The sequence below is a fragment of the Phocoena sinus genome, chromosome 11 (genome assembly GCF_008692025.1).
Source record: "Phocoena sinus isolate mPhoSin1 chromosome 11, mPhoSin1.pri, whole genome shotgun sequence".
NCBI classification, from domain to species: domain Eukaryota; kingdom Metazoa; phylum Chordata; class Mammalia; order Artiodactyla; family Phocoenidae; genus Phocoena; species Phocoena sinus.
The window spans coordinates 96,940,382-96,958,925 of record NC_045773.1 but is presented as its reverse complement, the minus strand read 5'-3'; the positions used below and the strand labels follow the sequence as shown (position 1 = coordinate 96,958,925).

General features: G+C 39.1%; 1 protein-coding gene across 1 annotated transcript in view; it reads right to left on the bottom strand.

The window, feature by feature from the left end:
* The window catches only part of OFCC1 (orofacial cleft 1 candidate 1), a gene marked incomplete at its 5' end in the record, with an annotated part of 268,883 nt that overhangs the window by 195,285 nt on the left and 55,054 nt on the right, over positions 1-18,544 (bottom strand). Inside the window, 3 exons of the mRNA XM_032648945.1 lie at positions 12,138-12,362; positions 14,317-14,443; positions 17,854-17,930. Coding sequence (XP_032504836.1) covers positions 12,138-12,362; positions 14,317-14,443; positions 17,854-17,930 — 429 coding nt within the window. The remainder of the gene's footprint in view (positions 1-12,137; positions 12,363-14,316; positions 14,444-17,853; positions 17,931-18,544) is intronic.

Here is an 18,544-nt window from a genome sequence, read left to right as displayed (position 1 = left end):
TTTTATTTTCTGTTAAACATATGTTAAAATATATAATACATAAACATGCAAATTAAATATGGTCAAATTTATTGACAATATATCTGTCTGCCTCTCTCTCTCTCTCTCTCTCTCTCACACACACACACACACACACACACACACACACACAGAGTCTACTATTTTCTCATGACAGCCTCTTCATCAGGACATACCTCTTCCTCCCCCAAGTTTTGCTCATTATAACCAAAGAATCTCGTGTCTTCAGTCTGGACAATATCTTTTAGGGCATAATTTCTAATCTCCAGGCTTTCAAACAGAAGTACAGGCAGAGATACTGGTGAGGCCCAGACATGAATTTGGAGACTTAAATGTTTTCATAACAATTACTAAGATATTCTAAGCTTTTTGAAGTTCTTAAAACTTAAATAATAACAGTATTAACAAAAGACCTCAGTGACCTCAGAAAAGGGCATTTTAAAAATTTTGTTGAGGAGTACAGACTATCTAATTAAAATACTGGTTGTACATAGGCCACATAATTTAAGAAACACTGTTATATTCAGTCCCTTGCTCAGTTAGAAATCTTTTCTGTACTACAGGGGATAGTTCAGTCTCTATCTGAACCCTACACGGATAGGAATGTTTGCCAATTCATAAGGTAAACCAATTCCTTGTGAACAGCTATTTATTAGAAAGCTTCACTCCCTCCTCAGCAGTTATGGTGTCATAAGTGCTGTTCATCAAATATTTCCAGCTCTTCACCTTCTAAGCGTATAGTAGGATTGCATGTCCAAGCCCCGTTGTGGTTGGGTGGGCCCTTTGACTAGTTCTGGACAAGGACCTCTGAGTGGACAGAATATGTGTCACTTCTAGGCCAGGGCACTTATTATTGGTTCTAGATTCTCCAGAGTTTTCTTTCATTTTTCTCCTTTGCTACATTGACCAGTGACCAGTCTTTGACTTAGAATGAGAATGGGTAAAGCAGAGCCCCTAGCTGTCCTGAAGTAGACACATAGCTTGGGTGAAAAATAAGCTTCTGTTGAATTAAGCCACTGAAACACTGGGGGGTTTTGTTACCATAAAATAACCAAGATAATATTGACTGCTCCTGCTTTGTATTGACTCACATCCAGTCTTAACTGTTCTATAAACATGATTATTATACCACAATAGCTTCAGAGCCATATTCTAAGTCATTGGATATAAAGTCGAAAACCTAGCGGTTCTTTGCCAGCGTCATGATAAAACCAACTGTAGAGGAGAACGCAAATACTCACGTAATCTGCACTACAGTGGATAAACAGAATACCCAACAATGCTTCAGTTGTTTGTGGTAAGACTACAGTGACGCTGCTTGGATATTTCTTTGGTTGGAATTCCTATAAATGCATCTTAAATGCTTTTGACTTTATATATAGTTTACCTCAGTCCTAATTGTTCAATCCTGCCGTGTTTAATTGCTTCTCTGATTTAAAAGGGAAGCTATATGTCCTCATGGGTTAAAAGCATGGGCTTTGGCATCAGACAAATGTTAAGATCAAATCCCAATGTAACACTCCAGTAAGTAACCTATCATTTGGGGATGGATCTTTGTTCCACCATTTATGAAGTGCTGGTGGTGGAGGTGGAAGGGGTGGGAAAGGAAGGACAGTGGTGATGAAGGGAAGGTGGCAATTTGGGAGAATGGGAAATGAACAAAATGGTGTCTTCTGGGACTAATATTCTGTAGGGAATAAGCATAGTTAAGGAATTAAATAAATATACTTAATTTGCATTAGAAAATAGCAAAGTGTTCTTTCTGAGGCAAACAACTCTGGACAGATGACTGGGAAATGATGCCACAGCACAGTGTAATCTAGGTTATCCAGTGAGAGCTTAATAATACCATTATTTTCCTTTCCATTCCCTTAGCCAAGATAAATAAACATACATATTAGCTCTAATTCCCAGTCTTTCTGCTGCGGGATGAAAGAAAGTAATTATTCTTGGAAACTTATCTTGGTCTAGGGATCAAGGACAGAGGGTGGTAACAGCTATAACTATCATAACTTCTGAATAGAAGAAGGGAGAAAACCTTACACCTACACCGTTGGAAAACCAGTGCTCTCATGTGCAGATGTGACAGTTCCAGTTCCCTGTTTTAGAAATCAATTTTTTGAGTTCCTTAAACCTAACAGTAGAGCATCAACCATTAACATGTATCAAAAGCTTACTAAATGCAAGGTACTTTTAAAATCACTTTATCCTTATGAACACAATCACCACAGTAATCCTATGAAGTTGATTCTATTATAGCTCCATTTGACCAATGACACAACTGAGGCAAAGAGAGCTGGCCCAAGGTCACACAGAAAATAGGTGTAGAGGGTAGAGCTGGGATTTGATTCCTGGCCATGTGCTCCAGAGCCATTCATGCCATGCTTCCGAAATGTTGGAGGTGAACATCAGACAGCCTACCTTGGATTCCTGATGAAGAAGCTTAAGACCATCCCTCTACACCCTATTTCCTGCTTCTCCTTATACAGGCTGAGGAGCTGGGCTCCTTCCCACGTTTCTCTGTATTCAGCCTGTTCTCTCCTTAATTGCTCCCACTGAGTTCAGGCATCAAAAGTAGACACAGAACTTACCAAGAGAAAACGTCTCCAACAAAACTCCATCATTAGCATCCCGAAAAACTCCATCATCCAGCATCCTTAAAGAATGAATCTCTCTGACTATATACACATATATATGCATAAAACCGAATCACATTGCTGTACACCTAAAACTAACACAACATTGTAAATCGACTATACTTTAATAAAAAGTAAAATAAATTTTTAAAAAATGAGTCTTTCTGAGGACTAGATTCATCAGATAGCTTACAAATTAGTAAATCTGAATAAAAATCTTCCTAAAATGAGGGCACAAGTCTATGATCTCTCAAACTTACAGTCCCTGAATTGAATTTTGTGATTTCTCAACAAAGAATTTAATTATTTAAGAAACCTCTACAATCATACGATGATGTCCTCAAGGACGTCATCTAGCAGTCACCCAAATTTGATTTGTGTAAGAATTTTACCCAAAGGAGTTTATTAAAAATGCAGATTTCTAGGCCCATTCTCATCCTTTAGTCAGTAAGTCTGGGGTGAAGCTCAGGAATTTGAATTTCTACAGGCATGTCTAGGTAATGGTGATTCACGTGGTCCTTCAGACCACACTTTGAGAATCATCATCCAATATGGATGCCAAGACAAGACAGGTTTGTGTGACCTTGATCATATGTCTAATTGACTTCATAGCTTAGGGCAGCCACATTTCTGTCTAAAATCAAACTGATTCATACCTGAATAATTACTGGCTAAAAAATATGGCCTTTCCACCATTTTTCCATCAAACATGACTGAAATCAAGAGGAAATATATGGCATGTCATCTCATTACATCGCAATTCCATTACCTGACCTCAACCTCAATGTGTCATAACTCATCTCTTCACATGCTACTCAAATGTTCAACTAAGAATATTTCACTCTAGGGAGATGGCAAAATCTAATTGAATATTTTAATTTAGAAAATTCAGTTCTGGGATTTCTCCCCCTACCCCCCCCCCCCTTTTTTTTCTTTTTTTGAAGTGAAAACAAAAGTTGAATTTTCAGTTTTTCCTTGTTAGGCAAAAGATAGATTTTTCCCTTCTTTGTCCCTGAGAGTTGAAGACACTGGGGAAAAATTGGGCACAGCCCATTACTTTTACAAACCCCAGTGACTGAGCCTCAATGCACAAAAAGATGGCATTTCTGAACATCTGCAGCATGATTAGATCAAAGACCAACAAATTAACCACAAATGGTTTTACAAGGAACAGGCAAATACATCATTTGGAAAGGATAAAACTTTTGTCAATAATTGCTAATCAACACTTTCCCTTTGGGAAACCCACACTGTACCAAAGATACCTGGCAATGTATTAATGCCTGTGCAGCGTTTTACATTTTACAAAGCTCTTACATGCACAATATAACATTTGATCTGCGTGTCAATGTAGTTAATATTAGCCCATTTTACAGGTGATCGAAAAAAAGCTTTTAAAAAGTAATGATGTGTTCATGTTTTCCCAGCTACTAAATTATTGATTTGACTATGTCAAAAGCCATATCCAACTTCAGGACTTCCCTCTGTTCATTCATTCATTCAGTCAGTCATTCATTCACACACCTTTATTAAATGCCCATTTGTACTTAAGCACCATTTTTGGCACTAAGGATAAAAAAAAATAAATCAGCTCTTCTTCTTGAGCTACAATCTGGTAGTGGAGGGGATAAGCAATAAACAAATAAGACAATATCAATAGTGATAAATGCTCTAATTTATCACTAGTGATATTGAAACAATACAAATAAATTAGAGACGTACTAGAAAATGACCAGAGGAGGAGCTATTCTGTTAAGAAAATGTTGTCTCCGGAAGGGACACTTAACCTGGGACCAGCAGTGTCAAGGTTTGAGGAGGAACCCCACTAGGCAGGAAGCCACAACTAACGCAGCCTTGTAATAAGAATGAGCTTGGTCTGTTCAAAGAACAGAAAGTGAGTCTCAAATGAAATACACAAGCAGAAAAGTCACATGAAATAAATTAGAAAGGGGGATAGAGGCCCGATCACGTAAGGCTTGGAGGCCCAGGTAAGGAATTTGGATTTTATTCTAAATGTAATGGAGAGCTACTAGGAGAGCTTAAGCAGACGCTTGACATGCTCTGATTGGCAGTTTACTAGATTGACCTTCATTGGTCCTTGAGTTTAGCGATTTTTTGTTTGTTTGAACCCGAATTCTTTTCCTGCCACCACTGTAAGCGTTGAGAGCCCCGTCAGTTCAAAGTCATTGAGTACTGCTTGGTACACCTATGAGGCAGATGGATAGGAAAAGATAGCCAGCCCTGTTCTTTGCAATTACCAGGCCATGTGACCTTGGAGAAATTCTTTACCCTAGTCAGCCCTTTGCGACTTCACTCGACGTTCATGGGAGAATTAGTGCCTTAAAAGTCATTGTAAAGCATTTTGTATAGATGTTGAAATATTAAAACCTATTCCCTCTGAATGTGAGTGAGTTCAAATATAGAAGCAAGTTCCTCCTCTTTAGAGAATTCAAAATGATTTGATTGTTGAATTGCATGCAAAGTGAACAAGAACGACTATTTTGTAACTAGGGCATTCTTAACCCTGAATAAATCAGATGTGAACAGATGTAGAGAACAGACACAAAGGACAAAGTTGGATTTATGGCATTTTGAAAGCAGTTCCAATAAAATAAAGAATGTTAATCTGCATAAAACACCAAAAGTTTTAAAAAGTTAAAACATTTTTCAACTATAAAGTAGAAAGCAGTTGTCTCTTTGAAGTCTGAAATGTGAGTCTTTTGAATTTTTAGATGTATTCATTCATTTAAAAATATTTATTAAGACAGCCACAGTTCTAGGTGCCAGAGATTCAGCAGTGAACAAAACAGACCCCAGTTCTTGCGCTCAAGAAGCTTACATTTTAGTGCTGGCAAATATGTTTGAGTGACCACCTGTCAATATTACGTAATACAGCAGCCTCATTCCCAAATGAGACTGGTAACAATGATTTGATTATTGAATTGAATGCAGAGTGAACGACAACGACTAATTTGTAACTAGGGTGCTCAACTCTGAGTAAATCAGATGTGAACAGATGTAGAAAACCGACACGAAGGACAGAAGAAGAGACAGAAAGAGCGAGGGATTTGGCTTTAGAAATGGAAATAAACCTGGTAAAAATACAAAGAAAAATTACAGGAATCGATGAGTAGTTTACAGATTTGAAAAATCAACATATCAGTTCTTGCCATTTTCTGTAGGGTAGTTTGTGAACCTCGGTGTTTGGACTGTGGGCTCCAATCTCAGCTTCAAACTTCTGATCAAGTTCTCATCTCTAAAACCTCAGTTTCTCTAATCTGCAAAATGGGATTAACAATAGATTGCTCTGTGTGAAATTTGCACTGATCGTGTGTATTAAACACATAGTGATGAAACTGGCACAGTTCAGGCACTCAATACACATTATTCTTCCTCTCTGCCAGACTATGAGACAATGAGAGCATGACTTTTTGCACTGATGGCCCTGAAACCCCTCACATCACTCAGTAACAAGAAGTAGAGGCAAAAGAGCATCCAATAAATTTAATGGAAACTGAGTTTTCTTAGAGAGAGAAATCAAGAATGGATTAACTGATACTTCTTGAAGGCATGTTTTGGAGGGCTGGAGAAATCTAACAGAGAGAGGGAAAGGAAGAGAACATGCTACATGGAGAATTATTATTATAATGAAAAACTAATTATAGCCACCAGTTATTTCCTACATGCAACCCGCTATGCTAAGCAATCTATACATCACATTATTTAATGCTCAGAAAGTCTCTATGAATAAGGTAACAGATTCCCGTTTTACAAATGAAGGAACTGAGGCGAGGGAGATTAGGTAATTTTCCTAAAGTGATGAATGCTAAGTAAGTAGCAGAAGCAGACCACTGTTAAAACAGCATATACCCAGTGACCACTCACACCACTCAGGAGAAGCCATTTACAATCAGGACTCTCACAAGTCTGGGGGAATCCTTGACCAGCGGAAGTGACCATTTCAAATACTGACCAAAAGGGCTTCCTCCACTGATATAATGGCAAACTTTTTAAAGCCACATGATATAATATACTCCAGGGCTATCCACTATGAATGGTAATAATCAATAATCAATAAAAGCAATCAAGCTCTAGTTTTCCTAAGACCACTCCTTCCAAGGAGTTATTAAAATCATTTCAATTCTTTGATATTAAATGTCACACAGAAAATAACCTCTTGCAAAATGTTGGGTTCATCATATTTTAAGAATTAATACTTTAGGTCATTTTAATCAGTTTCTGATACATGCAGTTTTCAGAAAGCACTTCAGGGAAGAACACTGGGGCCACGACTAATAACGACAAGGATATGAACTATATTCTTCATATACATATTGGAATCAGAACATTACTGAAGTACTTTACCATCTTAAGTATTTAGGAAGCTTTAAATAAAAAATAAATTTGCCTATTTCACTGAAATTGAGCATCCTTTTTTCAGGCATAAAACTTCAAACTTATTAATTTCATGGCTATATTTTAAAATGGGTGCCAGTACCAGCTAGATGACTGCATGATAAGTGTCTTAAAAGTTCAAGAAAAGGCACTAAATTTTTCACAGTATTTGTGTTTCATTCTCAGTGTAATAAAAATATGCCACCCTTTGCATAATGAATAATAGGTTCTCAGTTTGATTTACCTGCATGGATTAAATGTCATGTTTGAAAAGTTGCTATTTTATTCATATTGGATTTCCCTCCAGTAAAACAAAAATGGTGCCCATCTACTACTATAATAATGATACCTTGCCACACTGATGTATAAATAGTAACTGGATGATATACTTCTTAAAATTCTATAGAACCATGAAAGAGTCTGATAACACAGTGAGTTTAAGTCAGGTTTTCTCTGGAGCTTCTGAGGTGCCTATATGTGCCATTCAATTAGCCAAAACCCACTACAGTAGGGGAGCCTTATTTCTTTTTTTCTTTTTGGCTGTGCTGTGCAGCATGTGGGATCTTGGTTCCCCAACCAGGGATCGAACCCACGTCCCTTGCATTGGAAGCGCGGAGTCTTAACAACTGGATTGCCAGGGAAGTCCCTAGACCTTATTTCAAAGATGCCAGATTTACGTATTGAATTCTAAAAGGTTGAAGCAAATTGTTGCTTCTTCTTTCCCACTGAATAAAAGGACAATTCATTGTCACCAGTTCTTCATGAGCCCCTCTATTACTTTTTCAGGACCACCATAGCAAAGTACTGGATGGCTTTAACAATAAGAATTTATTTTCTCACAGTTCTGGAATTGGACATCCAAGATCCAGGTGTCGGCAGGATTGGTTTCTTCTGAGGCCTCTCTCTTTGGTTTGTCTCCCTGTGTCCCCACATGGTCTCCCCTCTGTGTGTGTCTGTGTCAATCTCCTCTTCTTTAAGGACACCAGTCAGATTAGATTAGGGCCCACCCCAATGTCCTCATTTTAACCTTACTCACCTCTTTAAAGACCCTGTCTCCAAACTTAGTCACATTCTGAGGTACTGGGATTTAGGGCCTCAGCCTACGAATTTGGGAGGAACACAGTTCAGTCCGTAACAGCCCCCCTATTTATCCACTTCCATCTCCCACATCTCCTTTTTCACATACACGCAGCGTAACTAAAGGACAAGACATGGCACACAGGACGCAAATGCCTTTTGGGTGAACCAACTCTGAATTTAGACACATAATGATTCTTTTTCCTTAAGCACACGAGGTTATATTTGCAGAAGCTACCCAAGCAATTTAAAAAGACAGCCCTGACTTTATTTCTCCAACTCTCGATGTCGTTCTTGGTCACAGAAGGGGCTACATAAGTTCTCCAGTTATCTATTGCTGCATAACAAACTACTCCAAAATTCAGTGACTTGAAACAACACTTTTCTATATCTCCCCATCACGTAGATCAGAAAATCGGAGATGACTGAGCAGAGTAGCTCATCTACTCCACAGGGCATTGGCTGGGGCCACTTGGTGCCACTCTTCTATTACCTGTATTTTTTTCCTAAGTTTGAAGTGATTATATATTTATTTATCAACTCCACTTCTCCTTTGCATAGTTAGACAGCTATGACTAATAAAGTGAAGGTAAGTGTGAACTCAGTTAATGTGGTCCCAGAACAGGAACACATGCTTGTTGAGAACTCTACTTTTACTTGTAGATTTTTTAATTCTCTGAATTTCTTAACAAAGAGCTTAAGTTGTCTTCTGTCATCAGAAAGGCCAATACAGCTATTTTTCACTTGAAAATATCAAAAATCATCTGGAGAAATATCAAAAATCATCATATTTGAACATCTCCATCTTACAATACAGGAAAATGGACGTTAAAGTGTGGAAATATTTGGGACAAAGTCCAAATGACAGTATCAGAAGTAGGACCGTGGGTGTTTGGAGGGCTATTACCTTGGGCTTACCAATCGATATATCTGCTGCCTCACTTAGAGGCTTGTCAAACCCTATAAGCAAACTTTTCACCTTAACTTTCAATTGTTTGCCTCCTGGTCCAGCTTGATACCAAAGAGAAGCCACCTTTGATGCTATAACGTTGTACCCTCATTCCAAGCTCCATTAACAATGTAACCTTACAGACGTATAATGCAGACATTTCCTCAGCAGACTCAGTGTTTCTCCTGCAATGAAGACTTGCCCTCTCATTTGGGCAATACCTTCTCTGTCCCTCCTGTCTGTGTAGCAATAGCTGACCATCTCTCCTCGGTTAACATTGGTAAGATGTCCTGCACTCTCAAACAACCATATGAAGCAAACTTCTCGTGTTCATGGAGAAATGACCCTGTCTTAGGCTTGTACATGAAAAGAAATTATGTAAATATCTTAGATGCCCCTATATCAGTTACATACACAAGCACATCTGTGTGTTTTTGTGTGTGTATTCCTATTCCTATTGGAAAATGACATTTCTTTAAACCTTGCTGCTGTACCTGTCAGTCTCCCATAAACTGCTAGCAGAGTGGCTGGCAGGCAGAACTGTGTGGTTAGTGGAAAAAGTTGCCAGAACCCAGTGGAATGAACAGAACTTTGAGCAACAGCATTTTCATTCTGAAATCAAACAGCGTCAGATGACTTCTCTTTCCTGTCAAGTTCTAGAGTGCTTTTCTTGCTTTTGTTTTTGTCCTGAATTTTTTGTACTTTTCTTACATACACTGAATGTGGAACACCCTAGTAGATTTCTCTGGGGATGCAGGATTTTGCTAGGTGATACCAAGGGATGGATATAATTCAGTGACATTTTGTCAGGCTCTTAAAGAATAAATTTTCCTTGGCTGTGGCAGGAAGTAATTATTTTGGTTTGTTTGCTTCTGACACAGGGAAAGAAAATTTGGGGGTGTTACTTCACCTATTCCAAGATACTTTTTGTTCTGTTTGGCAGGAAGGGGAAAATGCATTTCAGTGTTTGAGGAACAACCGGCCTCTTCTTTCCCCTACGGACTTGATGTGCTTTTCAACACTGTGAACAGTTTTGGGCAACATCCGTCTCTTAGTGGTTTTGCTCCCTGTCCCTGAAGACATTCTTTTTATTTTTATTTTAAATTTATTTTTTTTTTTTGCGGTACGCGGGCCTCTCACTGCTGTGGCCTCTCCCGTTGCAGAGTACAGGCTCCGGATGCGCGCAGGCTCAGCGGCCGTGGCTCACGGGCCCAGCCGCTCCGCTGCATGTGGGATCCTCCCGGACCCGGGGCACGAACCCGCGTCCCCTGCATCGGCAGGCGGACTCTCAACCACTGCGCCGCCAGGGAAGCCCCTGAAGACATTCTTGATGCACCTCTTCATCCTCTAATCCCTCCTGACATTTAACCTGTAGCACTCTCTGTTAGGATTATTCATCAACATGCATGGAATATGCTCCAAGTAAACATAGCAATATACGTGGCTTCTGCACTCAGAGTTCACACCTCTATGGGGGGAGCTGGGGGATGGGCATCTAAACCAATAATAACAATAAAAAGAACATTTTATAGTGCTTTTCAATGTAAAAGAGCTATTTATGCAGATGGCTCTAGATAGCAAGCTCTTCGAATGCTATATTTGGTAGCCTAGCTCCAAGATTTAAAATGGTAGGTACTTAATTAAAATGTACCAAAAGAATGTAGTTGCCCATTAAGTACAGATTAGACCTGTTTTAAAATTATTAACTAAAATCTTAGCTAGCACCACACTCCTGAAATTTCTCTGATATAAGCAGTGAAAACCAAGATATCATGTCAGGGGCTGAATTACATCTGCCGCCCTCGTGTCACTTGTCCTCAAAGTCTGGTTCTATGGGGACAGTGGGCTCCCCCAGGGGGTAAGTCCTCTCCATACCCACCCCTGACTAACACCTCTCACATCTATCTCACACATCTTAACAAGGCTTTTGGGATCATTTGTTAGAGAAGAAATTGTTAACCACCCTTGTTCTCAAGCAAAGGTTAATTCAAAAGTTGTTCAAGATATAAGCATTCATCATATATATTAAAATGAAAGTCCCCTGGAAAGCATTTATGGGCTTCCCCATCAAAGAGACAGAATAATTATAACAATAATAATCACAGAAGCTTCTGAATTCTTACTATGTATTGACAGTGTGTATTTCCACAATCATCTCAGTCATTTTTCGTAATGCTTCTGATAGGCAGATATTTTTATTCCCATTTCACAGATGAGCCAACTGAGGCTCGGTTCCTCAGTGAGTCTTGTCAGCTCGGGAACCTTGTGCTACCTACACTGATTCTTACAACGTTTGTCTTATTCCTTCAAATTAATAGCGTAAAAAGCAATTCTATATTTTCAAACAGTCCATTCTCATGCCTGGCATCTAATGCACCAGCACGCAGTAAGGGTTCTGGGACTAACCCAGCCCCTTCCTTTCTTCTCCTTGGGCTGGAGTTCCCTGTCTTCGTCAGTCTGGTGCCGATGCCCCAGAGAAAGCTAAGCTTATCCTCTCTCCTTCCAAAGGTGACTTGAAGATCTTGGACCCCCGCTTCTCATCCCTGCATCCAGGAACACTCTCTAATCTTACCTCCCCCTTCCTCTCTCGCCCAGCACTGTCTCCTCCAGATTCTCTTTGCTTGGTAAACACATACCCCTATATCCATAATCTATTCTCTGAACAACCTCCAACATTTCTTCTTACCTAAATCTGGGTTCTCACCTAAAATCCGTGTCCCTGGCTGCCTACAAATGTATATACATACCGCACATAGAATACACACGTTAGTGACCTCTTGTCATGTAAATCCTGAAAAGGTGAAGAATTATACCAAGGATCCACAGTAATGATCTTGATAAAGAAGGAGGGCATTCCGTTTCACCCAGGACTACGGGCGTCCACGTACCGGCCACAGCGCAGTGCTTGGTTCATACTGAGTGCTTACTGGGTATTTGCTGAATGAACGAACGAAATCCTTTCTGTTTACTACACAAAGCTGAGTACCTAAAACCATCTCTAGAGGTGAAAAGCTGGACAGATAGGAGCAGACAGTGGTACGTGTGCAAAAAGACCAGCTTACCACATAAAGGCTTTCGTGGAAATACAGCCCCACGTCATAAAACTTTCCATCATGCCTCACCGGGTGTGTTCTGGTCTTCAGCTGCTCCGTCAGCCACCACGGCAAGACACGGCCACCTGGTCGACCGAGCAGGGACACTTTGAGGAAGTAGGAGCCTTGGGGAGCCTTGTTCTTGAGACCCCTTATGCATTTCATCTGTATTTGAAGAGGCTGAGGTGACCGACTCTGCTCAACCCAAAGAAAAGACAGGTTTCTTGAATTTCTTGAATGATGCAGGAACTGGGGAAAACCACACAATTAGCCACAGTGTGCTTCTCAGGGAGGGAAAAATAGACAATTATTTTTACTCAACCTGTAATTGTCAGGTATTAGCCGTGATAACAGAGGAGGACACACGACATGTAATTAGGGGGTCAAAAGGCAAGCCTACCGATTATGCGAGGGAAAGTTGAGCCAGTTTTTAAGTGTGGTATGTTAATGATCTGTGACATCAGAAACCATTCATCTATTATAATAAGACAGAATGAACAGGAAACCAACACTTCTAAAAACCACACAGTGGGCCTCTTAAGATACCTGGGATGGGTGAACATGGGCAGTAAGCTTGAAAGGTGACAGCCCTTACCTCTCATACTAATCACAGACCATGGACCCCATTGATTAGTGATGTGCAAAACAGGTCAGACTAACACCTCACCTGATCAAATACTTGTATTTAATTTGAACATGAGGTCACCCTGCCCCACAGGCTTCAAGTGAGATTAAAAAAATAAAGAAAGAAGAGCATTTCTATGTGTTTTAACCTAAAACTTGGCATAAATTGCATGTAACTGAAGTATATGACTGAAGAATATTTTACAGGACATTTGAATTTCTTTGCTTACCTTCGGCTGGGACAAATAGGCCATTCATTTTTGGTAAATGTTAAAAGTAGGTACAAATTGATAAGGTTTTTAGTGGACTATTGTTTCAGAATACACAAAAATTAAACTGGGATTATTAATAACTCAAATGTCAGAAAGTCATGTTTTCCACCCTAATAGTCTTCAGAATAATTTGACCTTGAAAAATTCTCTATTACATCATGCTTTAAACAAAATTAATGTCATTTTTGGAATCAGGTTACTCTCCTAACTACCTGTGTTGGTAGCACCACCCGTTAATCTGCAGGTAACAGTAAGCCCTTTTTAATCCTGCCTAGACTTTACTTTGTGACAGATAATATATATTTCCATATAGACAGTATGCTTCTGGGATCAAATTACAGTTAAATCAACAGTGAAAGTTGCTAAACTTCTTTTGTTTCTTCATACAACTCAGACTTAAACAGTAATCAGAATAACAATTATTTTTTGGTTTAATTAGAAAATCTTAATTAACAATAGAGACTTAACCTTAGTATTTTGATTTCCAAAAATATTTTAAAAATTAACACCATGTGAATAAACAAGACAATCTCTTTAAACCTCAAGGCAGGATTACTGATGCAGGCAGACTGAGTTATTAAACACATTCTAAATTAAATGCCTCTATGAATTTTATACTGAGATATACTGTGATAGTTTTGCATGCCAAATGTGACATTTTGTATTTTAGATTCATATTCTGCAGTAATTTTGGAAATGTCATACAAACAAAGGTTTTGTCATTTACCAATGGAATTACTATGCATGGCCCCTCAGCCATCTCTTTGCTGGCTCTTGTCGTTGTTTCCAGTCAGCAAGCCATAAAAAATCTTTATCTCTCTGAAACACAGCAATTTGGAAGATAATCGAATCCTGACTAGGGGGCAGAAAGGCCAGTCTGAGGAATTATACCACAATCTCTCCTGCATTTACAACCTTCCTCAGAGCAAGTGTCAGCCAAGTAGGGAAAGGAGATAGAAGATTCATCAAATCTCAAGCCTTGTCTCATTTGCATGGTGTCAAATCTGCCCCATTGTCTAGTGAGAACCCAGCCTGGTGCCATGGACACCGTTTTGAGGAATTCCAGTGGCTTCACGATGGAGCGTTTTAGCTGTTCAATTTTAGCCTAGAATTCTCAAAATTAGTTACTAAGACCTGATAGAACTCTGTTTCTCTAAAGGGTCCTATGGGAAGGAAAGCACAACAGGAAAGTGAGTCGATGAAATTGATCTTAGACTTATTACATCAGAGGAAAAAAGTCTCAAGAGCCTCACCTTCCAGCAGGGCCAAGGCCATGCTGCTCCCTTTGATTGGTGGGTTACTTCTGTGAGGATACCAAGCTTGGCTACGCTGCCTTCTTTACAAACATTTAGGTCTGCAATTACTGGTTGACTTGGAGCTCTGCAGCAGGTATAGGAAGAGGGGAGATATAAGGAAGAGAAATTGACAATGCAGGATAATAAAAAAGTTTGCCTTTGGTACCACTGCCCAATCTGATGTTTCCCTTAAATGTTTTCTCAGAATAACTGGGAGTTAGAGAAACACATCACAGATGCTGCAGTGGATTCAAGTCGGGAGGTGAGTAGTTTTTGAAATGAGACCCTATAAAGTATGACTCACTATATGAGCTACTGATGTCCCAACAATTAAAATATGGCTTGTTTCAGAAATCAGAAATTTGATAAAATATGTTACCACTTCATTTTCTACCACCACCCTTTCAATCTTATAACTTGTTGGAGAAACTATGGGGAAAATTATTTAAATAGATGAATAGCTGATATGACATAATCATTTTCTTTTTTTTTTAATGCAATGTCCAGAGATCAAGATCTATTTCTACCCTCAGAAAGTTCCCCAGGCTTTTTCCTCCTATTAACATTTACTAACTTGATCTGAGGTTCTTCTTTATCGACTTCTTTTCTTTCTTCTCTTTTTTTTTTTTTCTTAGCTTCACAAGTCTTAACAGCCAGCATTCCCCTGCTTTTCCAAATTCATTCGAATTAAGAAGGATCTTGTATTTCACTTCTCCTGACTTAAGCCTAGTTCCAGCAGCAGGGCCATCTGTGACAATGACAGTCCCCCCACCAGAGGAATGGCCTTTTTGGATCTCACAGCTGATTTAGTTTCCTGGGATAGAAATGATTCTCCTTAATTTAGTTAGAGCTACACTGACACAAGAGTTCATTAGGACACACATTTGCTGGCAATTCAATCTCAAATTAAATACACTTTGTTGTAAATTTTATTACTTTTAAACTACTGTATCTATTGTCTGTAATGGCCCTATTATACCGTTATGAAGGTAAACCGATTTCATTAGTAAACCTCAAACATGTTATGCAAACCACAGTGAGATGTTTTCCTCAGTTTCTTTCTTTGTTCCCTTGGCAAGAAAGGTAAGGCGCTCATGAAATATCCTAAAGACTTAATCTAAATAATTAGATGCTGAATTCATGACAATCATCTTACGAGGGGAAAAAAAAACAAACAGCCTTCTCATTTGTAATTCCAGTTCTTTGTAATTAGAGGTTTTCTAAAAATACCTTCCCTAGTTAAAAAGGAATGCAATGCACATCAAAAGGTTAATACACAGCTCCAACATGACACCAGGTACCTAGAGATAAGTCTAGTGATTTGCGTCCCCTTGGAGCCATCATGCTGTAGACCAGGAGCCAAACTAGACATCAGCTCACTTTTGAATTAAGACTTGTGGCATAGTATGCTTTTTTCTCCTTGTATACGGCACTTATTAATTTTGTAATTATATTAATATATGTGTATGTTTGTGCACTATATAAAATCTAATTTTATAAAAATCCCCCCACCGAAGTCCACATTAGTCCACATCCCAGAGATAAATGGTGGTAAAATACTGAGGTCTATTCTTCACAGCTGGGTAGCTGGACACATTTTTTTTTTTCCCTTACAAAATGAGACTGATGCTGTAAATATTTTGTAACCTGTATTTTCCACTTTGTGTATTATACATATTTTCCATGAGATTACTCTTTTTCTAAGTACAATTTTTTAGCAATGTCTTAGTATTTAATTTTAAGTGTCTACCATAACTTACTGAAACAATCCCTTGTTGTTGGATATTTAGGTTAGTTCCAATTTTCATGACTGTAAGTTAGCCTATAATTAACCCTCTCTCACGTATAATGTGACATCAACCTCCCTGGTCATTATGGGATAAAGTCCTATCACTAGAAATGTTGGACAACAGCCAGGACATGGAAGCAACCTAAGTGTCCATCGACAGATGAATGGATAAAGAAGATGTGGCACATATATACAATGGAATATTAGCCATAAAAGGAAATGAAATTGAGTTATTTGTAGTGCGGTGGATGGACTTAGAGACTGTCATACAGAGTGAAGTAAGTCAGAAAGAGAAAAACAAATACCGTATGCTAATACATATATATGGAATCCAAAAAAAAAAAAAAAGTTCTGAATAACCTAGGGGCAGGACAGGAATAAAGATGCAGATATAGAGAATGCACTTGAGGACAGAGGGAGGGGGAAGGGTAAACTGGGACGAAGTGAGAGAGTGGCATGGACATATATACACTACCAAATGTAAGGTAGATAGCTAGTGGGAAGCAGCCACATAGCACAGGGAGATCAGCTCGGTGCTCTGTGACCACCTAGAGGGGTGGGATAGGGAGGGTGGGAGGGAGATGCAAGAGGGAGGGGATGGGGGATATATGTATATGTATAGCTGATTCATTTTGTTATAAAGCAGAAACTAACACACCATTGTAAAGCAATTATGCTCCAATAAAGATGTAAAAAAAGAAATGTTGGGTATGGGAGACATGTTAGTCTATACCTTATCGAGCATTGAAGGGACACCTCAGCAACATATAACCCTGCCCACACAGCGTATTTTCTCAGGTACTGAATAGTATTCACAGACAGGTCTCAAGGTCTCACTCCAGATGCTACTTTATTGTCACTGCTGGTAGGATTAGCAGTTAAGGAGAATGGCGATGAATAAGCAGCACTGATGTATAGCGAGGTTTCTCAACCTCTGCACTGTTGACATTTTGAACCATGTAATTCTTTGTTCTGGGGGCTGCCGGGTGCAGAATAGAATGTTTAGCAAGATCCCTGGCCTCTGCCCACTAGATGCCGTTAACAGCCTCCTCCCTAGGTCCAGTCACGACAATCAAAACTGTCTCCAGTCATTGCTAAATGTCCCCTGGGGGCAAAATTGATCCCTGCTGTGAACCACTGACGTACAGTATTAACTCATATTTATTTAGTGCTTAGCATGCTCAAAGCACTCTTTGAAATACATTATATTTATCATCTCATTTAACCCTTAAAATAATCCACCAAGGTATTATTATTCCTGCTTAACCGATGAAAAGCTGATGCTGAGTGAAGTTGAACATCTTGTTCTAGGTCACATACTCAAACAGGGCGAAGCCCAAGATTCAAAATGAGACCATCCAGCTTGAGAACCTCCTCTGAACCTACACCCACCACTCCCGCATCTCCTGTACTGCGATGGAGGGGCAGAAACTGCCACATCCCAGTCGTAGAAGTTCCTACACAGCATCAAGGATTTGGATATTCTCTGAGAGATATAAAGCCGCATCTCCAAACTATCCTATATAAATGAAAAGGCACAGATAAATCCCAGGGGGAAATGGGGTCATGGGTCTCACAAACCTGAATCTTCCGGCTGAATCAAACTAAGGGGTGCCTGTCACCTATAATTAGCCCATATTTAATCCATCGCAAAACAAACAAACAAAAAAATAAAATGCATTAAATGTACCGCTAAGGGAACGTACTTCTCAAATGTTTTGTCAGTCTTTAAACATGACATAGGAAGGTATTCACTGAGTCCTTCCCCTTCAAATTTCAAATCCTGCAAAAAAGAAAACAGAGTTAAAAAAAATTATTCAAAATACACTTGAAACATCTATGTAAAAGTTGGCTTTTCTAAGACCAGGGTATGCTGACTCTTAAAAGGTTAAGGTTCTAAAAAAAAAAAAAACAAAAAAAAGGTTAAGGTTCCAAATAAGAACATGGGAATTATACCATTAGTAGCCACCTTACCATGGAATCTGAATTTTATCACCCCACTTAGTTAATTTTTGGCCAAGAAGGTAGAGAGAATAGTAAACGATCTGAAAAAAAGGAGAAATGCCTTGTGGATACCAACACAGCTTTCTTCATCTTTGCAAGAATATTTCTTGCAAAGAATATTTCTCTATTCTTGCTCTCTCTCTCTCTCTCTCTCTCTCTCTCTCTCTCTCTCTCTCTCTCTCTCACACACACACACACACACACACACCCTATAATAGTACAGTTTAACAAATTGGAAATGGATATGTGGCTGGATGTGTAGGATGATAGTGATGTTAATAATAATTGTGATCATATAATTTGTCATCCAATCTGGGACATTTGGGGAGTTAAGGGGAAATTTTAATTATTCTAGGACAACAGGCATAATCCAGCACTATCCCTTGCAAACTA